At 33.6% G+C, this 20,625-nt stretch overlaps 1 protein-coding gene and 1 long non-coding RNA gene across 2 annotated transcripts; one reads left to right on the forward strand and one right to left on the reverse strand.

Annotated features, from left to right (window-relative positions):
* Positions 1–4,584: 4,584 nt before the first annotated feature.
* On the reverse strand, positions 4,585–6,764 carry LOC127127176 (uncharacterized). The gene is made up of 2 exons (XR_007805252.1): positions 6,187–6,764; positions 4,585–4,929 (listed from the first exon to the last, which is right to left on the reverse strand). It is a non-coding gene; the product is annotated as an uncharacterized LOC127127176 (long non-coding RNA).
* Positions 6,765–18,037: 11,273 nt separating this feature from the next.
* LOC127130934 (uncharacterized) lies at positions 18,038–19,693 on the forward strand. Its single transcript, XM_051059886.1, has one exon. It carries the CDS (start codon positions 18,038–18,040, stop codon positions 19,691–19,693), a length of 1,656 nt encoding a protein of 551 aa, XP_050915843.1.
* Positions 19,694–20,625: the final 932 nt, after the last annotated feature.

The following is a 20,625-nucleotide window of genomic DNA, read 5'->3' on the forward strand; positions in this document are numbered from 1 at the left end:
ATTAATTAGAAAGTACTAGTTGCTACCTTCACTTTACTTTTCTTCTACTTCAAGACTGCACATTCCTCAGCAACTCAAAGATCTTCAAATGTGTATATATAGAAATATAGAAATACCTTTCTCAGTCTGTATATAATAATTACAGTAAGCACTTGTTTCTAGAGTTACTTGTACAGCACGCTTCCGTTTTTAGAACCTTTTTAAGTTTCACTTATGACATTCATTGTAATGGTAACAGATAAAGGAACTTTCATATGACAGTGTTGCTCATTTATTACAAGTTAGTTGAATCACGTGGAAGTTTGTTGAATCATGTAGGGCCAAAGAGTTTAGAATGAAGTGTTTGATATATTGTCATTAAAATGTTCACATTTTCTTCCTATTATGGTTGCCAATGTCACTGCTAGTATTCACATTAAATTGTGAATGTTATATAGCATTATAGCTAGTTATAGTGTTCACATTATTGCTAATGTTTTATGAGGTTTCTAAGGAAAGTAAATGTGTCAGCTATGAAAGACGTGTTGTTGAGACATTAAGGCATGGGTGCCACCACCAATTTTCTTATTTTTAGTATTCATTGAGATTTTGAGACTGTCTCTTGCATATACTATGATCATTACCATGTGTACTTTGAGTCTTATTTAAGGCACTCTTCTTTTTTTCTGTATATGCTTTTTCTCAGTCCATACATTCTATACTTTTATTATAATTGTCTAGAATTGGAATATGAATAATTATCAATTAGTGTGGTCCCTACTTGTGGATAATGTTGGCATTATGGTTATTGAATATTAAAATTACCTAAAGTATTTTTAGGTGTGTTTTCTATTAGTACTTTTCAATGAGATGGACAAAAGTACTTTTCAATGAGATGGACAAAAGTACTTCTAAATGTGTTTTCTATTAGTATTTTCAATGCATTGAGGTAACAATATGATTTTCTTGTTTATTCCTTTTTTATATATATTTAGTCTCTTTTATTATAATATAATAATATTCTTCTAGAATTTTTTCTTTTAGTATATTCTTCAACAATATTTGTAATATCATTTTGATTAAAAATCCTTTCATTTAGTATATAAATGGAATCAGGAGATTAAAAAAGTAAAATAGTTATTTTATCATGCATGGATGTTTAGATAATTTCCTAATGATATTAGGGTATGCTTATTTTAACTTTAAAAAAATAGATTTTTTTTTGTACATTTTAAAAATGACTTTTATAAAAGTATTTTTTTAAATATTAAAAAAAAAATATTTTTTTATAAATTGAAAGACTAATTTTGACATCATATAACATAAAAATACACTATGGAAGATCAAAATATAGTTGAAATTGTAATTTTTTCAAAAAGTTGTATTTCAAAAATATTTTTCAAAAACTATTTAATATGTCAGAAAGGCTTTTTGAAGGTTTGAATCGGATCATGGTTCGTTTGAATCGATTAAAAAAATGTCTCAAATAAGAAGATACAACTCTGTTTGCAAGAATCGAGTTAGGACTTCTCTGAATCGAGTTATGAACCCTATTATGGCTAAAACATTAATTTTTCTTGTTCTAAGCCCCACTCTAAGGTAGTTAGTGATTCTAAACATTAATGGGATGGTTGTAGGCATGATTTCCATTGGAAACAAAGGTAGAACATATCATACAAGCCTGAAGTAACCTAGGTTAAGAAAATTATTAAACACTAAACATACCTATAGAATTAATCTTGACTTCACTACAAGAAATTTGTCATATACCAACATACATGATTAGTGATGGCTAATAAATCTGGAGGTATACACTACTACAAATAACGCTTTTAACGCCGCACACGAAAGAGATGTAACATCGGCTACCGAAGCAACGTAACGAAGGGCGACATGAAAAGATGTCACTTAACACCTCGGTTAATTAAAAATTGAGGGATAAAGTTATTTGATCATGGGTTCGAACTCCAACATCTACGTTTTTATTATTTACAAAGTTTGATGGCGTGCCCAACATAAAATCTCGATTTTATTTAAAAATCGAAGGGTGCAATTCTTTTTATATTTTTGTTTGCACCTGAAATACAAAATCATATCACATAATACATAATCATATTTTGCAAATTTCTGAAATAGAAATATTGTACCTGAATTACAAAACCATATCACATAATACAGAACCATATTTTGCAAATTTCTAAAACAGAAATATTATACCTCTATTCTAGAACCATATCACAGAAGAACAATAGTTTACACCAAATGCAAAGTCAAAATTGGACAAACCTTGTAATTTTACAACAAAGCTAAATCAAATGATTAACTAACAAAGACAATTACCAAAATGGAAAGTCTTGTAGGTTGTCCAAAAGTTATATGCTAAGATTTGTCACTGGTCGTTAAACACCTATAATTTGAACAACAATTTAAATCAATTAGGATAATCAACAACAACATTAAATCTTTAGTAAATGACATAAAAAGGTTTAAATGAATAATTATAAATTACTAAGTGATATAAAACATTTACTTACTAGTTTTCCCATATTCCCTCTTTATGATCACGACGAATAGCATGCACATCATCTAAAAATAATTTTCTTCAGATGATTGACGTACATGTGTTGTAAAACAAATGGTCTCGTAGTTAAAATCTTGATTTTCATCAGGAAGATATTTTCCTTGAAGTACAATTGACTATTCTAGTGTTAGAAGGATCAGTGACATAAAAAACTTGTGTTGCTTGGGTTTCCATTATGAATGGTTTGTTCTTATAAGTTTCCTTTTGAAGATCAACCCGTGTGAATCCTAACTCATCAGTTTCTGCACCACTCTCACAGTCAATCTATTTGCACTTAAATAAAGACACTTTAAAAGAAACATAATTAATCTCCTCAATGAACCCAAAGTACACTCTAGATGCTAGTACATGATTGTTATCTTTGACACTAGAGAAGTATATGGATTCAGCTTTAACCATAACCCCATTATTTTGCATGGTATTATGATGATCCTTTGATTTTGTATAGAATGAATATCTATTAATGTCGTATGCACTTTAAGTAATTAAATTAAACTTAGGCATACATGACAACCATTTAATTGTCTCTTATGCACAAGTACTCTCTTTATAAACACTTTCATTAAACCAAGTTATGGAAGTTTTATTATACTCTGTCAACAACCATTTTTCATTCATCCGGGGGTATTTTTCCTTTATAAGACTTTCGTGAGCGATCAAGTAAACCTTGAGTACCTCTATCATCATATCTTCCCTCATGTAGAGACTTAGGAATTCCTATAGAGTTATCTTTTTACAATACATTGTACAAAACTCAATAGCTTCTTCTGTGATGTACCATTCAACGATCGAAGCTTCCGGATGGTGATGATTATTTATATACCCTTTGAAGATATTCATGTAACGATCTACGAGTGTCATACCCCAAAAGTTGCCCTCCCCTTTTCACTTTTCATCTAACATTTGACTTGATATTCATTTGCACTCATTCATGCCTCATACATGTGCATCATTCATCCATGTTAACACTTTCCATTAATCATCGTAGATTCAAAGTTTGTGGCTATTTACACCTAATGAAACCTAGGGTTTGCTTGAGAATCAAGCCCTGGATTTATGGTGATGCTTATCATTTGGAATTTTGATACCTTGGTTTTATGGAGATTGCATTTGATATAGAATAAGAAGGGTGAAACCCTAATTTATTGTGCTTGATACCTTGGCTCATGAAGATTGCAATTATTGCATTCATCTGTGCACCAAAACCCTAATCTTAGGGCCATTTGTTTGAGATTTGATTGTGGAGCCTTAGTGCTAGGTTTGAGGTCCTTGATTTGATGGTTGGCATGATGAAACCCTAATCATGGATGTTTGGCATTTATGGACAATATCCTTTGTCTTTTGGTCTAGTGGCTAACTAAAACCCTAATTCATTGTAGGATGGTTCTAGATCATCATGTCATGCATCATCAACATCAAATGTTTGCTTTGCTCATGGAAGTCATTCATCAAGCTGATCATTTGGTCTACATGATTCATCTGGTCTAAAGCCTAGGCCCATTTCATATTCATTCTATTTGGCTATTCCTAGTCCATTGATTTTAGGCCTATAGTGTTTTCAAGTTCATAGGTCCATGGTCATTGGTTCATGGTTCATCATTCCTTCAAAGTCATCATCCTAAGGGGCATGTTTCATTCAAGTATCCAAGAACATTAAGTCAAGTCCTTGTGTCATCCATGGTATGCTTGGTTCATTTTATTTCATATTGCCTTAAAGTCTATTTGATCTTAGGCCTATGGTGTATTCAACTCCTTGGTTCATGATCTTTTGGTCCATTGTTTTCATTGTTCCATTATGCTTCATATTGCATTATAGGCCCACTAGTTATTGATTCATCATGTGTCTCTAGTCCACTTATTTTAGTCCATTTAACTCATATATTATCATGCATTCATAATCCTTGTGATTCAAGTATTTTAAAGGTGTTGATTCATTTACTTCTGATCATGGCTTAAACTTGGTTTTTAAGGCAAGGTTCATTTTGAAATCAAACTTGTTTACATTCCATCATAAAGATCATCCATCCAATAAATGTTCGTTCATTCATTAAATTAACATGTACATTTTCCATTACAAAATAAAATATCAAAAAATGCATTTTCTACAAAAGTTGACTTTTGGTCAATTGTTGATTTTTTGGTCAACCAGTTAACCAAAGTCAACTATCACATTTTTCCATCTCTTAAACCCTAATGCTAGTTACATCTACATTCTAGCATCATTTCATGATATTTCATCATCATGTTTCTTCATGAACAAGAAACTTCATTTTTGCATCAAATGCCTTGAAACTTGGTCATGCCTTGAACACTTGCCATGCATTGAAACTTTGCATTGAACCTTGCCTCGGAACCATGCTAGGCCTGCCCTGCAATCCATAATCATCAACAGTCAAGCATAACATCATTCAAAGCATCACAAACATAGGTCAGCCATCATAACACATACCATGTACAAGCATTCAAACCATTATATGCATACATTTAGAGCAACCCTAACATCACTAGAGCATATCATGGACAAAGGCAGTGTATTATAATACATGCCCATGACAGACATTCAATGAAGCCACATTACATATCTAGTCCACAACCACATACCCTTTATAGCACATACCAGCATAGCATACATCAATATCATTTCACCAATGGCAATACACTAACAGCTATGCACATAGTAGCAGCTGAACCTAATACAAACAGGATACAACCACAAAACCAATCAAAATATACCATGCAATGCAAATCATCATCTAATATATCATCCACACAGCAATCATTCATAGCATGTTGTAGTCCTAATCATCCAACCATCAGCAGCAGCAACAGGGCAATGGTCTGCATGAAGTCAGTTCATCATCATATCAAGACAACAAACAACATGCGTATGTATTAGTCCATTAGCATGACAAGCAACACATTCTAAACAAGCATGCATTCATATCATGCAAGCAAATAATAGGCAGTGCTAGTAACATGCGTACATCATACTTAGCAATTCTATAATCAACAGCCATCATGTAGCATAAAAAATAACAAAGAAACATTTACACTGCATTCACAAACCACATTCCAACGGGACTACACAATTCGCAAAACAAAATGCCATCCCAATTAACCTAACAATTCAATCCCAACCATTCATTCCTACTGCACCAACCTAACCTCACATAACAAAACAATTGAAATAAACTAACTGCCTCAAGCCAATTCCCAACAAAAATAACTAACTACCTCGAGTTCATAAAGTTTAGAAATTTTCTAACTGAATTCCTAACAGAACTCACCAATCCCTAGGTCACTAACAACCTATATAACCCTCTGATCACCATTTCACCAGGAATCTCGATCATTCATTCATTTTGAACACAATCACTCTTCACCTCTCAAAATCACGATTTCTGAACTCTCTCTCAAAATCAAAAAATCATATTCAATTTTCATCTTTTTCATCAATCTTAAACCTCAACCTCAACCTTCATCTCTTAGAGTATTCACAATCTCCAACTCTCTCTTATTCGATCCTCATATCTCTTGAAATCACTCAATTCCATGAACAAGGAAAGCAACAAGAAAAAGAGGAGAAGAAGAAAGCGAAAGTAAAAGAGAAAGAGATTCAATAGTACCTGAGCTCTGGTTTCCAGTTTGTCTTCTCCGACAAGGTGACAATTCAAATCCTTCATTTTTCATTGCGTTCTTGACACCACGCTGTAGGTTGAGGAGAGAGGAATCAAAGACCCAACCTCTTGGGCTTTGATTCCTCAAAAACGTGATTTAATTTAACTTTGAAGCTCTAGGGTTCTTGGAGTTTCCTCTTCGGTTTGAGCTTTAGAGTAGGATTCAAATGAAATTGATTATATATTTGGCATGAGCGGGTTGTCATGATTATGGTGTTGGTTTTAATTTGTGTTTTGGTGTTCCGCCGCCGCCAGAGGCGACCTCAGGCGTGGTGGAGGACGGTGGTGAGGAAGTTTAAGTAATTTGAACATGTTTTTGGTTGCACGCATGTTTTTGAATTTCATTTGAAATCTTAACACATTACCTTGCTCCTCCCATATGTTGCTTTGGGCCTTCCACTGCATGGGCCTATGCTTTATTCTGTTGTGAACCATGAATATGATAGCACACCCCCTGCCTCAGATCTAGAAATTGGTAATGGGCCTTCACCATGGGCCCTGCACCAATTTTCTGCTTGCACACCATATCAAAGCTGAAACCCCCCTGTTTGCTATTTTCTTTCATTATTTTTGGTATCATTTTTGTGACTTTTTTTTCCATTTATTATCTTGCTATATTTTTGTTAATATTTTTTGATAAAAAAACTAATTAGAATTAATTGGCATGATTAGTGGTTTAATTCATTAGGTTTTGTTTTAACCATTTAAACGTTGGTTTTTAATTACCATTTTAATTAACATTGATTAACATGCAATTTGCCTAAGTCTTGATTAGGTTAAAATGTAATGCTTCTTGATATTGATTGATGTATGAATCCACCATGATAGCATGTTAATATTCCATTTTATCATTTGGTTAATTTTTTATTAATTTTCCATTATATGCTAATTCTCTTTTAATTGAATATATCATTTGATGCATGAATTCCATGATTCCCCATGATATCATTCCATATCACAGGAGAACAATAGTTTACACCAAATATAAAGTCAAAATTGGACAAACCTTATAATTTTACAACAAAACTAAATCAAATGATTAATCAACAAAAGCAACTACCAAAATGGAAAGTCTTGTAGGTTGTCCAAAAGTTCTATGCTAAGATTTGTCACGGGTCGTTAAACACTTATAATTTGAACAACAATTTAAATCAACTAGGATAATCAACAACAACATTAAATCTTTAGTAAAAGGCATAAAAAATATTGAAATGAATAATTATAAATTACTAAGTGATATAAAACATTTACTTACTAGTTTTTCCATATTTCCTCTTTATGATCACGACGAATATCATGCACATCATCTAAATCATTTTCTTTAGATGATTGACATACATGTGTTGTAAGATAAGGGGTTTCGTAGTTAAAATCTTGATTTTCATTAGGAAGATATTTTCCTTGAGATACAATTGACCAATCTAATGTTAGAAGGATCAATGACATAAAAAAAATTGCTTTGCTTGGGTTTCCATGATTAATGGTTCGTTCTTATAAGTTGTCTTTCGAAGATCAATCCGTGTGAATCCTAATTCATTGGTTTCTGCACATGTGTTATTGTCAATACATTTGCACTTAAATAAAGGTACTTTAAAATAAACATAATCAATCTCCACAATCTTCTCAATGAACCCAAAATATGCTCTAGATGCCAGTACATGATTATTATCTTTGGCACTAGAGAAGTATATGGATTCAACTTCAACCATAACTCCACTATTTTGTATAGGACTACGATCATCCTTTGATTTTGTATAGAATGAATATCTTCTAATGTCGTATGCACTCCAAGCAATTACATTAAACTTAGGCATACGTGACAACCACTTAATTGTCTCTGATGCACAAGTACTCTCTTTAGAAACACTTTCATTAAACCAAATTATGAAAGTTTTATTATGCTCCGTCAACAACCATTTTTCATTCATCCGAGGGTATTTTTCCTTTATAAGAATTTTGTGAGCGGTCAAGTAAAGTTGAATTTCATCCAGGTTATTCAATATATACAAATTGATTTAAGAACTACATCTCGGATAAAAGTTTTAACATTTAACATTGAGTACCCCTACCGTCATATCTTCCCTCACGGCGAGATTCATGAATTCCTATAGAGTTAGCTTTTGACAAATACATTATACAAAACTCAATAGATTTTATTTGATGTACCGTTCAATGATCGAAGCTTCTGGACGGTGATGATTCTTCTTATACCCTATAAGACCCCATTTTTGACCCTAAGATCCCTCATGCTATCTCATCATACGCATTAGCTTTGGGATCACACCTTGGCATCCTCCTTACCCCTCATTCATTGGGTTTGCATTGGGAGATATCACCAAGCATTATTCATTGTATCATACTTTATTTTTCATTATTTACTAACCCAAATGCAAAAAATATGTCAATATATAGTTTGTTGCTTTTGTAGGTAGTGGGTGTGTTCACCCATACTCCATCAAGCTCATATATAGGGTTTTAGACCCTCAATGCCAGGAGAATAATCAAAAGATGGTTCAAAATGAATCTAGAGATGATATATGGGTCCTCATGATCTTCATTTATCATTTTGATCAAGAATTCATCAAGAGTTTGAAGCTTGTTTGCCTTGGAAGCCCTAATTCATCTGGGTATCTTGTGTGACTTCTTCAGCAAGTTTCTTCCACATTAGATAAAAAAATTCAAGGGATACTTCATATTAGATCATCTTATTCATATATGATCCTCCATGAGTCCCAAATATCAAGAGAACTTCAAGTTCACAAGATGGTTCATGGTGGTTGACTAGAGAAAGTCAACTGGTCAAAACTGGGTTCCCTAGACCCTATCTCCTATAAGTTTTGTCATATGAAAATGCTTCCAAGATAAAAGTTACTCCTTATAACATTATAAGCAAATTTCATGTCGAGGTCAAGATCTAGGTTTGCTTGGAAAGTCATTTTTTATGATGAAAGATTATAGGTCATTTTGTCTGAACCCTAGTTAGGAGGTCAACTTCCAAGGACCATAACTTGCTCAATTCTTATGAGATGAAATCCATTCAAGTTTCATGATCAAATTAAATATTTCCTCTCAAACTTGTATGCTTATAAGAAGTTCGAATTCAACTTGCAAAGGCATATGCCAAGAGGAAACATTATAGGTCATTTTGGGTCACTACCATTGAACAAGTGATTTTCCTCAACTTCTAAAATGCATAACTCCTTCATTCCAAATCCAAATGAGGTCAAATTTATGACCAAATTTAAGATGTTTGAAATAGATATAACTTTTATGAAGGAACTTTTTCCATTTGAATCCCATAACAAAAGTTATTCAAGGTGGAAGAAGTGAACATTTGACTTGGTAATTAGAAAATTTTCAAATATGTTTGATTTTCCAAACTTCCACCTCAAAATTCATCATGATCCAAGATTAAAATGGAAACGTTTTCAACATAAAAGTTGTTCCCCTTGATCTCACCTTTCTAAAAAGTCCATGATCATCTCATTTGGCCAAGAATTGGAGGACTTGCGCATGCGTTCTTTTCAAAGGTTCATTTGGATGAATTTCACATTCACATTTCAATCTCCTTTGCATGACCACATGACATGATTTCAACATTGCACATGAGTGATTTTGGACCTGATATCATCATTTGATGAGCCTATCACACGCTCATGCAAGCATGCAAGGGAATTGCTATTTTTGGCCAATTTTGGAAGTGTGTGAAAATCAAATGCATAGCCTATAAATAATACCCTATTGGCTCAGAATTAAGGACCTCTTGCCCAAGCTTTGAACCTGCAATCCAAACCCTCACCATTAAAGGATAATCTTGAAGGTTTTCATTTGAAAATCGAGCTTCAAATATCTTTCTATTTTGAGACTGAAACTCCAAGAGTCCAAGCTTTTCCTTGATCCAATTCAACTCTTACAAGCTTATGAAGTCAAGCCAAGGCCAATTAGAAGCAAGATCAAGCAAGTTTGAAGCTCACTCGAAGGTGATTTTCCAGATTTTCATCTCTCCGATTATCTCTCAATTCTTCACTATTCTTTGTGATTTTTGGTTGGCTGAAGTCCTACCAATGTAGCCAACAAGATTGAGTTACTTTGAGGTCAAATCAAAGCAACTCAGTTCATGATCCTCAAAATTCAAATCCATGTATCTTTTTATATACTTGGAATTAGAGAAAATTGAGGTCAGATTCGTGATCCCGAGCATTTTCTCTTTGAAATAGTGTCCTTGTTTTTCATTTTCCATTGAGATGAAGTTGGACCAGTCCGGTGAAGGTCACCGGAGCCCTAGCTCCGGTGGTGTGTTGTCACACTTCCTGGCCATCTGATCAAGCTTGGATGTTCTAATCTGGACCATTGCTTCTGATTACCACACGTACATTGCATTGATCAAGGTCCACCATGAATCACGTGCGAGTGGCCATCAGATCTGCCACCTCAATTAATGAGGGAGATCTGATAGCCCTTGTTTTTTCTATTTTTATTTTAATTTCCGATTTTATGTTTAATCCTTTTATTTTGTTTAATTCATAATAATTTCATTTTTAATCCAAAAAATATGGGACTTTCACCAAAAAAATTTAAATATTTTTATGTTTCATATTCTGAATTAAAATTATTTTTTGGATAAATTATGATATTTTTTATGAATTAAATATTTTTGTGCATATTTTTAATTGTTTAAAAATACTTTTGACTTTTCAAAAATCATTAAATTTTTTGTCTAAGGTCCTTTGATCTTGTTTGACCTAGGATAAATCTCTTGGCCATTTATTTGCTGTTTTGAAGAGATTTTAGGTTTTGACCAAATTAAATTGTATTTTAATTCATTTTTAAATTGATTTTTGATTGATTAAATATGTAAAAATTATGTTGAGCCATTTTTATGGTCTTGTGATGTTTGACTATTTGTTTAGGGCCTTGGTCAAGGTTGATTTGACTTTTGTTAGATTAAAACCATTGGATTTAGGGGATTGATGAAATGTACATTTCATCTCCCAAAATGAATGAATGATTTTAATTTGATAAAATCCCCCCTTGATTAATTTGTGTTTCTATCTTCCCCTCTCTCTTTATCTTCATCCCTATTATTTACCATTCCCTCATTTGACCAATGAAATCTCTAATGTCTTAAGGCTAATTGGTTCATCAATGACGTTGTGCCAGATGAACTAATACAGGTATGACTGAGATAGGTCCATCCCTCTTGATCTTTTCTTTTAGTGTGTGGTATGTTTTAGGGGTTTGATTCTTTATGCCAAATCTCTAACATGCATTAACACCTAAATTTTTATTGCCCGACCTCAGATAGTTGTGACTTCTACATAAGTCCAATTACGATTGCTTAACATAGAGCTAAATTTGACCCTAAAGGCATAGCATTCTAGTAAGTGAGATTGTAAGTCTCCCATTCTTCATGGTATTGTGTGGAAACTTGACCTTTTTTCCTTTCATGAGAGCTAGTGGCATACTTGTTGAATTATCCAAGTTTGAGCCCTTCTCATGGAAGATGTCTTGGTTTAAGGATCCATGCTTGTGAATGGATGGTTGAGTGTTCTCCAAAGAATGACTTAATCAATTTAAAAAAAAACACCACTAACACTTGACTAACCTTTGACTAACATTTGACTAACTCTTGTTAATATTGCTTTACTTTCAAGTCATTTACTTTATGCAATTTAAATATCAGTCATTTATCAATCATTGTCATTTACATTTCCATCAAACTTGTTTATCTTTATGTCATTTTCACTTTGCTCATTTAAGCCATATCTTGTTATTGTACATATTGTTTGTGAATTTTGGTTTTGTTTGTGGTCTTAGGACCTTAAAATACTTAATAACAACAAAAAAACCCTAAAAATGTTTGGTGGACTGTTGATCTTGATCTGAACTCTTGGACTTAGGATTAGGAAACATTCCCTATGCAAAAAGGACTTGGCCAATGCCAACATTTTGAGACCAAGTTATTGTGAACTAAGCCTTCATCTGGTGCAACTCTTGGGATTTGTTTGAGTTCATCTTCTACTTTGTCTTGGTGCTAATTGTTATTTTGACCTTGTGTCTGATGTTTTGCTTTGAGTTGATCAAGGAATATTTAACCTGATACATAAGAAGACAAAGAAGACTGCTAGCTTTTGGATTGCTTGCTGGGATGTGGCTATCTTTATTTGATACCTTAATCTTCATAATATCTGGATATTGCTAATTGCTCCTTGATTATTGCTTGATTCAAAGTCCAAAGGAAAAATGGGTTTTCTATATGACATTCTTGTCTGATGGATTGCATCCCATTGGTCAGATCTTTTCAACTCTTAACTTTTAATTTTATGCTTAGGATAACCTCTTCATCTTCTCCCACTTCTTAAATTTCAAAATCTCCCCATTTTCAAAAACTTTATTTTAAACTGAGACCTTATTTTAAATAGAAACTTTGGCCTTATGCCAATGAATTTTCAAACTCTTTCTTAAATCAAATTTGTAAATAAACTTAATCATATTGACTTAAAATTTCAAAAGACAAAAGGAATTAACATCTTCATTCAAATTTTTGGCCCTTTTGTGTCCTTTTTCATTTAAATTTTTTATTAAAAGTAATTCACCAACTTTGAAATTGTTACCACGAACTACAATGTTTTGATCCCTCATTTTTATGTTGGTACGTAGGCACAAGTCTGAAGGTCTTGTCAAACACAAAAATATAATCAATGAATTCTTTTATCATCCCCACACTCTATTTTTCTCAAACATCTTTTATACCAAAAACACATACCCACATAAAAAAGGGCTCCCTATGAGTACCTAGGACACTTTGGGTGCTAACACCTTTCCTCTGTGTAACCAACCCACTTGCCTGTAATCTCTGACATTTTATTAGTTTTGATTTGAAAACTTCTTATCTTTGGGTTTTGTTCGTACTTTTCCCTTTTCCTTTGGAAACAATAAAAGCGCGGTAACGACTCTAGTTTTATTGACGTTAAGCTTATCCATAGCTTGATGGTCATGAATTTACCGCTACATGCTTTGAAGATCTTCATGTAACGCTCTACGGGATACATCCATCGTAAATAAACTGGACCACAAATGCTAATATCCATTACTAGATGAACAACTAAGTGAATCATAATGTCAAAGAATGATGGAGGAAAAACATCTATAATTGACACAAGATAATTGCAGCCTCATGTTTCAACTCGACTAAATTTTCAGGATCAATGACTTTACTATATATAACATTGAAGAATAAGCATGATTTGGTTATAGTTACCCTTATATTCTAATCAGTATGTTTTAATACATTACCTTTTACTTTATGCTAAGACTTTGATATGGCTTATCAAATTATTTTAATTGCTTTTAATAGGTTTTTAGAAAGTTAAGTTGAGTTCTGCCTATTTTTTGAATCAATGCTTATTTTCTGAATAAATAGTTATTTACACATTCTCGTTGTACGTGTCATGACTTAGGCTACGAGAATCGAATTGACACGTTCTAATATGAGTTGGAAATATGAGAGGATAAACTACAAGTTTAGTGTTAAAGTCAGAAGCAAATTCAGAGTTCAAAAGAGTCACATAATTTGTGTTCAGACTTACGAAACTACTTAGTTTTGGGGACGGTTTTGTATTTTTTGGGATCGGTTGCTATTAGGCCCGAATTTCATTGCACTATTTGAATAAATTAGTAGTTTTAGGATTTATTATTCAGCATTCACGAAATAGAGAATATGGCATACGAATACTATGGAGAGCTAATTCCCAAATAGTAAACTTGTTGTATTCGAAATCCACTTTAAGGTTTTTATTAATTTTAATTTAATTTCGATTTCTTTTAGTTATTCCTATAAACTCGTTTTCTTAATTCGATTACTTCCATTTTCTTAATTCGATTGTTGCTTATAGGATAAAGTTGCTTAAATTCAATTGTTTGTATGATCCTTAATTATAATAACGTTATCATAGCATTTTCATTATCGTGTTTGCTTAATTCGTGAATGCTTAAATTCGTTTGCTTAATTCAAAAATTGGGAATATACATCATATAATACCAATTACACTCGTCAGTGGGTATTATAACCGAATATGATCGAATCCGCTTAGGGAATTAAAATTATAAGAATCAATGATAAGTCAAAATTTGATACAGTAGATTAGCTTATTTATCAAGTTTTCTTTTACCTTAATCATCTTCGATTTAAGTTCGAAACCTTAAAAAACCCCTCATTATTGTGATCGTTTGGTTAAAACATCCACAATTAGTACTAATCTTATTTTTCTTATAATTTTATACTTATGATTTATAGATACTAATCATATTTTCACTATATTTATAACAGGATAAAAGTAAAATAGGAAAACAAAATAAGGAAAAAAACCATATACCCTCCTAGATTGTCTCGTGGGGGTTATAAGAAACTTGAGAAAAAAACAGTTAATGAAAAAAAATAACAAATGGGAGATGAGGACTCCATTAGTTATCATAACTCATCTCCATCGTAATGACATGAGAAGTGGAAGAGGGCTCAATTAAGACCAAATGAAGAGTACACCTCAGATGCCTTAAGAGCAGTTGTTGAGAAAGTTGTAAGTAGGATTTGTTGTGCATATACATTTTATGTGTTGTTTAAATTGCTTTGGTAACAATATATATCATCATGTTGTGTAGGATCTGTTGGTTGCGTCGGCCCGTGAAGGTTACTTTGTTCCAGAACCAAGATATGATATACTGATAGAAGCAATCAGAACATATGAGCATGGGGGGCATGCTTGTGGTGTTGGGGAAGGCGTTGTCCTGAGATTATACTATAGTTCATCCAGAAAAAACATTGATCAGACGCCAAAAGAAAAAATTGACCATTTTGAGAAGATGTTAGAAGAACAAAGGAAACTATTTGATGAAAATTTAGATGAGGAGCGAAAAAACGCATGAAAGACGTGGAAAAGTTAGAAGAGTTGTATGTAGTATGTGAGAATAGTGTTTTATTTGAAATGTATGATATATATTGTGTTGATTCTGTTTTGTCTTCCTGTTATTATTATGATGCAGATAATTAATGGAATCATCCAACAATGTACACATGAAGATGATGATGATCAATTGCCTGAAATAATTGTTGTACCTGGTTCTAGCACAAAAGGAAGTTGTTCAGTTGCCCCCTATAGATATCCATAATGACATATTTGTTCCTTCCGCAAGTCGGGACATTGACCGAAGAACTTGTGGATGTTGTAGACCTAATTCATATTCAGCTAGAACATTGTCCACGGGTAGAGGTCCTATATTCTGACCTAAAGTTATAAGGGATTTTCTCTTTGGAATTGAGTGGTTGGATGGAGGGATATTACAAGTTAGGTGCACGTAAGTATAGAATATATTGAATATGCCATTATAGTACATTTGTAGTTTTTGTATTTCCTCACTTATTTTTTGAAATTTGTTTAACCATTTATGTACTTTCACCGTATTATTATAGAATAAAATAAATCGAATATTTATGTCATCTTGGATCCATATAGTGTTCGATGGACAAATAATGATCAAAAAAAGATTGAAGATTACATGTCATCACAGATAAGTGAAGGGAAAAAGAATGTTACTGAACACCATTTATCAATTCGTGAGTAATTTTGAAATTACGGCTTATTTATTATAGTTAATTTCCATATTTTAGCAAATACTAATTATATATGCTCGTTTTTATTCGTTGGTCATGGGCAATTGATCATCATATTTCTTAAGACGAATATGGTAACCACATTGTGTTGCTTAGATTACTCACTTGAACCTAACATGAAACTTATTATTTCTTGGTAAGTTTATGTTTATGAGACTTTTAATAATATTTTCTTTGACTTTGTAATTAGTTTAGCGTGTAATATGTTTAAATCGTTTTCAATATACAAGGTTGTGTAACAAAACTATTACTTGAACAATATTAGATAAAAAGTCTGCATTTATCTCGCCTAATGTAAGTGAATTACTTGTGATATTCATTTATATATATATATATATATATATATATATATATATATATATATATATATAATTACATGCAAATGTGGTTATATATTCATGAAATGTTTAAATTTGTAGACGAGGAGACAACCAAAGGGATACAAGTGTGGGTATTATGTCATGAAACATATGTTAAACATTGTCTCTGTCGACATTGTTGATTCTTGGGAACAGATATATATTATATATGGCATGAAGTGTCTACAATGACACATTAATGTTTAAGTTTGCTATTATTTTAAATCATGTGATATTCAATTTTTTGCACTTTTTTATGTAGATGTTTACCGACATTACACCATTTTCCACCGACGACTATAAAGACCTTCATAAATATTAGGCGTTTTACTTCGATTCTCTTAAGTCAAAGGATGATCCAGCATGATTTTGTAGTAATATGTTTGATATATTTTTGAGATTGATGTAAATAATATTTTCAGGGTTTGATGTAAATGATATTTTTGACTTTTGATGTAAATCATATTTTTGACTTTTGATGTAAATAATATTTAGGTTTGTAATATATGTATAAAATACATGTACAAAAAATAAGGGGTATATATGCAATAATATAAAAAAAGTTAAAAATAAATAATTATTTTACCATAGTAGATTCAAGGGACCGTGGTGATATGTAACGCGTCAAATATAATATATCATACAAATTATTTCACCATGGTAGATTCATATGACCTTTAACTATTTAACAACGGTTAATTAGAATAATTGTGGTGATAAATAGAGCACTACCTAGTATATCACAACGGTCACACACCCGTGGTGATAAATAACGAACTTACTACTACACCCTACTTCATCATAACTGGTCACGCATGATGGTATACCTTTTACAACCGTGATTAAAGAGATTTTCCATAGTAGTGTTGTATTAATAACAATTTCAATTACAGGCGTTACAAGTACGGAACAAAAGTAAAATAAAAGATTATCCAATTTTATTTAACCTTCACTGAGTCTAGAGTCTCCCTGACTCTTATTAGTCACATTAGACATAAAAAAGATTTGAATCAATCATATTCAATTGTCTTTGTAATCGTCCAACCTTTCTCTGGTTAGTGATAAATTTGCATGATCCTAGCTTGTCGATTTTAGTTAACAAGTTATTTATTTTTAATATAAATATATATATATATATATATATATATATATATATATATATATATATATATTTAGAATAATAAAATAGTAATTATTATTAATATATTTTTAATTTTTAAAATATTATAACAACAAAAATTATATTAAAATAATTTATCTAAATTTTTCAAAATTCTCTTCTAACATAAATTTTTAATTTTCCAAATTTATAAATTTTTAGTGTTATGAATAAAAATAAACTCGTCAAAACCCCTCCGACTAAAATTATTTGTTATGATAGAAGGCCAGAGGAATATTCCTATCACTAATGCACATGTGGAAAAAGGACACTTGTCACATGATCCAAATTTTCAGGAACCAAGACGTGGCACAAGAGAGAGAATTCCTAACAGAAAATACAGCACAGACTGTTAAATAGAGGCAGGATTGGAAATGATAGGGGTGGAATTTAGTGGATGAAAACCTAGTCTTTTCTCTCTCTGAATTTAGCAGCTTTCCATGGTTGTTAGATTTTCTTGTATCTTCCTTTCCATTTGCTAATTCTAAAATTTCAGAAGATAAAAATTGTACTAGATACTTGTTTGAGAATATAGTACAATTTATCTCAAATTATTTTGTTTATCTTTTACTGTTATTTAAAACATAACAACTGATGCTTTCATTCTCTTCCACCATGGCTGAAAACACTCGCATGAAGAGTATGGAGAATGCCATAGCAGAAATGCACAAAACCTTACAAAAATTTATGGAGGATTCAGATCGGCGTCACAATGAGTATATGCAGCAACGCCATTTGGATCATGCTCGCTTGGAAAGGGTTGAGAATCAGTTGAGTTCTCTTCATACGACGTCATCCACTGGTGGAAAGAACTCCACGCCGACACTGGCGACACAACCATTTCAGGTGCGTAATATCAAGCTTAATTTTCCAATATTCGATGGATCTGAGGTCTTAAACTGGATTTTTAAGGCGGACCAATTTTTTGATTATTATGCCACACCGGACAACCACCGCCTTACCATTGCCGCCGTGCATATGGAGAAGGATGTTGTTCCCTGGTTTCAAATGATTTCTCAAAATCAGTCGTTTCAGTCATGGAATATGTTTACGCGGGCCCTAGAGATGGAATTTGAGCCGTCACCGTATGAATCACCCAGACCGGCACTGTTCAAATTGGCCCAAACCACTACTGTAGCAGATTATTACTCTGCTTTCACGGTTTTAGCTAACAGGGCCCAAGGTCTAAGCCCAGATGCCACACTAGACTGTTTCATCAGTGGACTCAAAACAGAAATCAAACGAGACGTCATTGCTCAGACCCCCACTTCTCGATCACGTGCCTTTGCCCTTGCCAAACTCTTTGAAGACAAATACTTCATACCACCACCTAAACCACCACCGGCGACCACCCATAAACCTTATCACTATCCAACCCAAAACCTTAACCCTCGAAATGGCCCCCAACCACCACTTCTGCCGTCACCCACACCAAAAGCCACCACCAACCCACCAAAATCCAACCCAGTTCGCAACATCACACGCGCCGAAATGCAATTGCGCCGCGAAAAAGGTTTATGCTATTACTGTGACGACAAGTTCTCTATCACACATAAATGCCCCAATCACCATTATTTGCTACTTCAGATTGATGATGATGACGACCCCCCTCAGCCATCCGAACCTTTTGATTCACCCACCCCACCTCCCAGCTCTGTTGACGAGTCTGAGCATCACTTATCCATGAATGCGTTAAATGGTTCTCACGGTGCTGGTACCTTACGATTTCAGGGCCACGTGCAGGGCATTAGTATCAGTGTGTTATTGGACAGTGGCAGCTCTGACAACTTTATTCAGCCCCGCATTGCTCATTGTCTCAAACTACCCATTCAATCCACTGAACAATTCAAAGTCATGGTGGGCAATGGCAATTCTCTGACTACTTTGGGATTCATAGCTGAGCTTCCTGTCACTATTCAAGGACATATCCTGCATATCCCAGTGTATCTCTTACCTATCATAGGAGCGGAATTGGTTCTAGGCGCCCCTTGGTTAAAGACCCTCGGTCCTCACATAGCGGACTATAATGCTTTGTCTATCAAATTTTATGTCAAAGACACTTTTGTGACTCTATTTGGTGAGAAACACAAAGGTCCAATCCCTGCTCAGTTCCACCACATCAAGAGACTTCACAATACGAAGGCAATTGAAGCTTCATTTACTCTGCAGTTCCAAGAAATACATCCTGCCACCGGTTTTGATCCAACAGGGTTACACCCTGACTTGACTGCTATTCTACATAGTTTCCATGATGTTTTTGCTGAGCCTTAAGGTCTACCACCTGCCCGATTTCATGATCATGCTATTCCATTGGTTCAAGGCAGCAATCCGGTCAAGGTAAGGCCCTATAGATACCCTCATAGTCAAAAGTCTCAAATTGAATCCATGGTTTTGGATATGTTGACCCAAGGCATCATCCAACCTAGCAATAGCCCTTTTTCCTCTCCTGTCCTCTTAGTTAAAAAGAAGGATGGACCTTGGAGATTTTGTACTGATTATAGGGCTTTAAACACTATTACTGTGAAAGATAGTTTTCCTATCCCTACAGTAGATGAGTTGTTAGATGAATTATATGGGGCACAATACTTTTCCAAGCTGGATTTAAGGTCAGGGTATCACCAAATTTTAGTCAAGCCTGAGGATAGATTCAAAACTGCTTTTAGGACTCATCAAGGCCTTTACGAGTGGCTTTGATGCCTTTCGGCCTGTCCAATGCACCTGCCACCTTTCAGAGCTTAATGAACCACGTCTTTCAAGCTCAGTTAAGAAAATCAGTTTTGGTCTTCTTTGACGATATACTAATCTACAGCCCTTCATGGTCTGCACACTTGAGTCACTTGGAGGAAGTGCTGCAACTCATGAGATCCCATTCCCTCTTTGCTAAAATGTCAAAATGTTGCTTTGGCTTCACTGAGGTTGACTATTTGGGCCACACCATCTCTAACAAGGGTGTTCAAATGGACAAATCTAAGATTCAAGCAGTCCTTGATTGGCTCCCTCCCACAAATCTGAAACAATTGCGTGGTTTTTTGGGTCTGTCCGGTTATTACAGAAGGTTTGTCCGCCATTATGCCACAATTGCTGCCCCATTGACTGAACTCTTAAAGAAAGATGCCTTCCAATGGACTTCTTAGGCCACATATGCATTTCAAGCCTTGAAACATGCCATTACGGTTGCGCCTGTGTTAGCACTACCAGACTTC

Source organism: Lathyrus oleraceus, chromosome 3, assembly GCF_024323335.1.
Source record: "Lathyrus oleraceus cultivar Zhongwan6 chromosome 3, CAAS_Psat_ZW6_1.0, whole genome shotgun sequence".
In the NCBI taxonomy this organism is placed as follows: domain Eukaryota; kingdom Viridiplantae; phylum Streptophyta; class Magnoliopsida; order Fabales; family Fabaceae; genus Lathyrus; species Lathyrus oleraceus.

Excerpts from the sequence above, each read along its gene's own strand:
- LOC127130934 (XM_051059886.1), top strand. The coding sequence starts at position 18,038 with ATGGCTGAAAACACTCGCATGAAGAGTATGGAGAATGCCATAGCAGAA.